Here is a 5217-nt window from a genome sequence, read left to right as displayed (position 1 = left end):
ATCACTGTCTCCCTCATTTGTTGGTATGGTTTATTTATTTTAAGCCTGCTGGCTTTATTAAGGCCTCTCACGCTCATTGAGCTCTTGCTCGTATTGACAGCCCTCCAAGTCCATTAGATGAACCCATCCAATTAGATTTCGAGTTGCAAATGCGAATTTCACAAAGTAAACACTAGGATTAGCCTTCAGCTCACTCGATAAGCTAAACTAATCTTTATTAAAAATCATAATTCTATTATACCCAACTTTATTCTCATAAAGCGTGCAACTCTGACTGACTCATTCAGGCGAAATGGCCAAAGCATAGCCTATTTTATAAACAAGCCAAAAGAATAAGCAAGCTTAAGCCAGAAAGATGATGATAATGTCGAGAGACGCGATGTTTGTGGTCGCATAGTGATAGATTGAGGGTCAGTTGATTTTGGTGGACAGTGCGTGAGGCTCTGGAGAGAGAGAAAGAGTTGAGTTCGTAGGGGTCTAGGGGTTTGAGGGGGTGGGTGAGGCGAGAAAGGAGGAGCAATTAGAGGAGAGCAAGCCGGGGAGAGTTATTGAGTGATTGGCTGTCGAGTTTTGTTTAGTTGAGGCGCTGCACGAACTCAGTCTTTCCATTTCTTCCTCAAAAACGGACTACAGCCGCCAGGATCAGAACGGAGCTCGTGGCAGAAAAAGAACCGTTTCAAAACGTTAACAAGGACCACGATTACGCACGTTACTTGGATATTTTCCCTAACAAAAAAACTGGATTTTGATCACAACGTTAAAGCCAGAAAAAGAAGACCGTTAAGTCTACATGATGCCTTGTTAAATTAGCATAAGCGTGGCGTTTATTCTTGGAACCTGTGTTTTCTTGAACCTCGTTATTGGTTATCGAATAGGCTATTTCTATTTTTGTGGCTTTGCTTAAGCCTTTTCTTCTGTCAACGTCAACGTTTGTCAGCCAGCTGTGTTCGTACGTCAGCGCGGGACAGATGGCGACTGAGAGCTCCCACGGACCACTGCGCTCGACGCCCCCGACGAGGACCAGTCCAGCGTCCAGCGCGCTGCATCCAGGACTGATGAACGCGACAGCTAGCTTGGAGGACCATGGCGCAGTGTCCAAGACTAAAAAGACTAACTCAGGACTGCGACGCCCGGAGAAACCGCCCTACTCTTACATTGCACTCATTGTGATGGCAATTCAGAGCGCACCGACAAAGCGACTCACACTGAGTGAGATTTACCAATTCTTACAAACACGCTTCCCTTTTTTCCGAGGCTCTTATCAGGGCTGGAAAAACTCTGTTCGGCACAACTTGTCTCTGAATGAGTGCTTCATTAAACTACCAAAAGGTCTTGGGCGGCCGGGGAAAGGACATTACTGGACCATAGACCCCACCAGTGAGTTTATGTTCGAGGAAGGGTCATTTCGGCGAAGACCACGAGGATTTAGGAGAAAATGTCAGGCCATGAAACCCATGTACAGAATGATGAACGGCCTCGGGTTCGGTTCCGCCATTTTACCTCAGAGCTTCGATTACCAACCTCCCACCGGTGCACTTGCGTGCCATGGCACTGGCTATAACCTGGACCTGTCTGGTAATGGTTATGAGTCAATAAACAGCGGGCACCATGGTCACATGTCCCCCAGCTCAAGACATGGTTATATGGCTAGCTGTCCAGTGCCTGGGAACGGAGACTATGGCGTGGAGAGCAACACCAGCCCAGTCCCGTCTTCTCCTGCAATAGCGGGCGCGCTTGAGGGTCACTCGCCGTATTCAGAGGGAACAGCACTATGGGCTTCTTCTTCAAATTCTCCATACCTAAAACAGCCTACTACAGTCTCGACCAATTCGCCGTCCACGGGGCAGCATCCCGGCATATTCACCTACTCCCTGGAACAGGGTTACATACAGCAAAGCGCGAGAGACAACACAGACATGTCAGGTAAAGGCAAATAACGTAGCCTACATATAATCTCTGAAACATTTAGATGACATTATATTTACTTTGAAATACACGTGTTATAGCTATTACGTTGTAAAATATAGGCCTATCTATAGGCTACATTATTTATAACAAAAATCTAATCTAATCTAAAAAACTAATTCGAAATTCCAAAGCATAAAAAAAGAAAGCGCTCAGAATGTCAACATTTCAACATATTAGGCTTAAGATGACTATAAACTATACAAAATGTTCTGAATTGATAGCTGTTAAATTCATCCTATAGCTACTTTGTGAGCATGGCTCAAAAGCGTTGCATCTTTTGCAAATGAAAGATTTTTTTAGGCCTACGTTCGACCGCGTTTTTTGTTTTGTTCGAACAGTTTGGGTACGAAACAGAAAAATGCATTATAATATGGTATTATACTAACAATAAAAATAACAATAGCCTAATAAGAATGATTATTATCAGACAGGGGTTAAGAGTCATTCCACTTTTATCTAAACGTAAAATATATTTTAATAAATACAAAAATTTGTGAAGCTCATGCAATAAGGCAATTTAAAAATAGTACAATCCAAAAACATACATTTGATTGAATATTGCTGAAAAACAATTTGGATACTTATAAATAAAATGGTAAAATAAATTTGTTTTGTTACACAATATTTAGGCCTACACATTTAAATGAAGAGACAGGGATATTTTAGGCTACTCTCAAATATGGGTGTAAAAGCTTATATATGGGGCTATAGCCTACCCATGTATGAGCTGATAAATAAAAAAAAATTAAAAAACAACAACATAATTTTATGCAATGTTCATGATGTGTATATTTATCTCACTGTGTATATATCTGTCCTCAGTGGGTATATCGCGCTATCCGACACATTCTTCCCCAGTCGGAGAACGGAAGGACTTCATGTTGAATTTTAACGGAATTACATCTTTCCACCCGTCTGCTGGTGGATATTATCATCACCATCATCATCACCATCACCACCATCAGAGTATGCATCAAGACGTCAAACCTTGCGTGATGTAGGCTAGTCCGCTTGTTGCGGAGCAAGTTGCACAAAGATAAGCACTTGGATAGTTGTGAGGTAAAGACAATTAATGAAGGATTAATAATTGTACACTCACAAGATGCTTGGAAATGTATTTTTGAAAACCATGCAGCGAAAAAGCCCCTGGCGACATGACTTGACCTCACCGCACCAAGCGCATATGAAACAGTTAAACTCATGAAGTCATGGACTTGCCACTTTATGCCTTGTGGTTACATTTCAGTAGAGTTTGAATTAAGCACATATAAGTATATTTCACTTAATCTGTATAGTGCAATGTGATGTTAGCAATAAAACATTTAAAAGGAAAGTGTGTTTTTGCCTGACCGATAGGCCAAGACCCTATACCCCTCTATCTATCTATCTATCTATCTATCTATCTGAGTGAAAAATCCAAATGTGTGTTTTTCCCCATCAGTGGTCCCCATCAGAGGGTAAAACCCTCCAACATCAGAATAATTGTTGTAAATTCTGCCTTCCAAACTTAAATTCTTGCATCATATTTTTGTAATAGCGGTTGTGCAAACAAGCGAACAATACGCCTATACAATAAGTCAGTTTTATAATAAAGGTAGCCTATTTTTAACCTAGGTTTAAAGACATTTCTTACACATTCAGGTTGACGCAAGTTGTTTTTAGTAAGTTGTAATCACATTACTACTTCTGTTAGTATGATTATTATTATTATTTTAATTTAAATTTTCAGGCATATATTTTGCAGTTTCATTTATTGTTTCGTGTTTCATAATTTCATATAAACCATATAATAGCCCAGTCCTTTTAATGGCAGGTTTCATAGTGACAACATGCTCTCGGTCAAAAAGTAAATGTATCTTTTAGAAATGTCCAATGACAATTTTGTTGCCGTAACGTTATGCCTTTACAGAAATTTGACATGAAAAATAATACTAATAAATATATTGCCCTGTGAAATTGCCTATTTACTGGAGTAAAATGGTGTTACAACTAGCCCCGGTCTTCCTCGTTTAGCCTAAGATTATTAACATTTCTTTAGGTTAACCTAAAGAAGGAAAAAGATCAAATGAAGTAGGCTACAACAACGTTGTGAATAACGAGGAATTAAATTATTTTCTTCTATACTCTACAATTAAAAAAAAAATAAAAATTTGAAATTAGGCAAATTATTATTTAACATAATTTACATTTAGCCTAATCTACCCAACATTTTTTTTTAATTAATCGCCAGTTTGGCCAACATGATAAATTAGGCTACAGGTTTTGTTATTTGATTACTTTAGAATGTTTTGGTAACATTGTAATAACTCTTAAATCAGTAACTTTTAAATCAGTTTCGTCCCGTCGCAACGCATTGAACATATTTTAGGCTATAGCCTATTTTTAAGTTATACTTGCAGCAGTGCCCTAGGGAATTTGACCCATTCGAATGAGTAAATAAAAAAATCTTCATTTTGAAAAGTAAAAGGTCACATGTGTCACTATAAGAAACAAAAAGTTCAGTTAATTTCACAGAATTATTCGTGTGATTGTTGGTGGCGCAGGCAGTGGAAGCTTTTAGAAGGTCATCTACCGCCATCTATTGGTGACTTAATGTACCTTCACGCGACGCCTGTGAAATAGACTCGACGATTGCCAATTTTCCTTCTGATTTTATAAACAAAGCGGCATACCTGAGCGAATATTTGGAAAGGATTACAATGAGACATTTATAGCTACTAATAAACACGGATTATACTCACAGCTACGTTCATCTACATCAATCGCACCCGTCTTCAAGACGCAGTTATCTTCCAAAAAACACAAAGCCTTATTAAAGCATATTGAAGGTATTTATATAGACAAGTAAAATTACCTGGAAACGACCATATAAACACAGTTCGTAAACTATACGGCAATAAAAGAAAGAGTTTCTCGTATGACAATGTTGCCAATCACAATATTAAATGTTGGGATAAGTATTATCTGGGGATGACAGCTGCATCTGGAGTGCACAATGCAGAAAAATAAGAAGAATATGAAGATCTTATTTCAGCAAACAAGACATTGCTTTTACAAAATAGAATAATTATTGTATATTAATCATTAGTATATTTAACAAAAAATGGGATGGGATCTAGACTCCAGGTGTCAAACATCAGTGGTCACTCACTGAAAAAGAAATACACTGATGCAACATTCTTTTTGACCTTATCTGAATTGAAAAAAAAATGGCTATAGGATACTGACAGAGACAGCACATCTACGTGG

The 5217-nt window shown here is 38.6% G+C and overlaps 1 protein-coding gene across 1 annotated transcript; it reads left to right on the top strand.

The window, feature by feature from the left end:
* Positions 1-578: 578 nt before the first annotated feature.
* On the top strand, positions 579-3230 carry LOC107659210 (forkhead box protein F2-like). Its single transcript, XM_016448075.1, has 2 exons — positions 579-1923; positions 2791-3230. Exons 1-2 carry the CDS (start codon positions 969-971, stop codon positions 2967-2969), a joined length of 1134 nt encoding a protein of 377 aa, XP_016303561.1. The 5' UTR covers positions 579-968; the 3' UTR covers positions 2970-3230.
* The last annotated feature ends 1987 nt before the right edge of the window (positions 3231-5217 follow it).

Source organism: Sinocyclocheilus anshuiensis, unplaced genomic scaffold (assembly GCF_001515605.1).
Source record: "Sinocyclocheilus anshuiensis isolate Anshui unplaced genomic scaffold, SAMN03320099.WGS_v1.1 scaffold423, whole genome shotgun sequence".
Lineage (NCBI taxonomy): Eukaryota > Metazoa > Chordata > Actinopteri > Cypriniformes > Cyprinidae > Sinocyclocheilus > Sinocyclocheilus anshuiensis.
The sequence above is the reverse complement of the archived record's forward strand: the minus strand, read 5'-3'. Positions and strand labels throughout refer to the sequence as shown.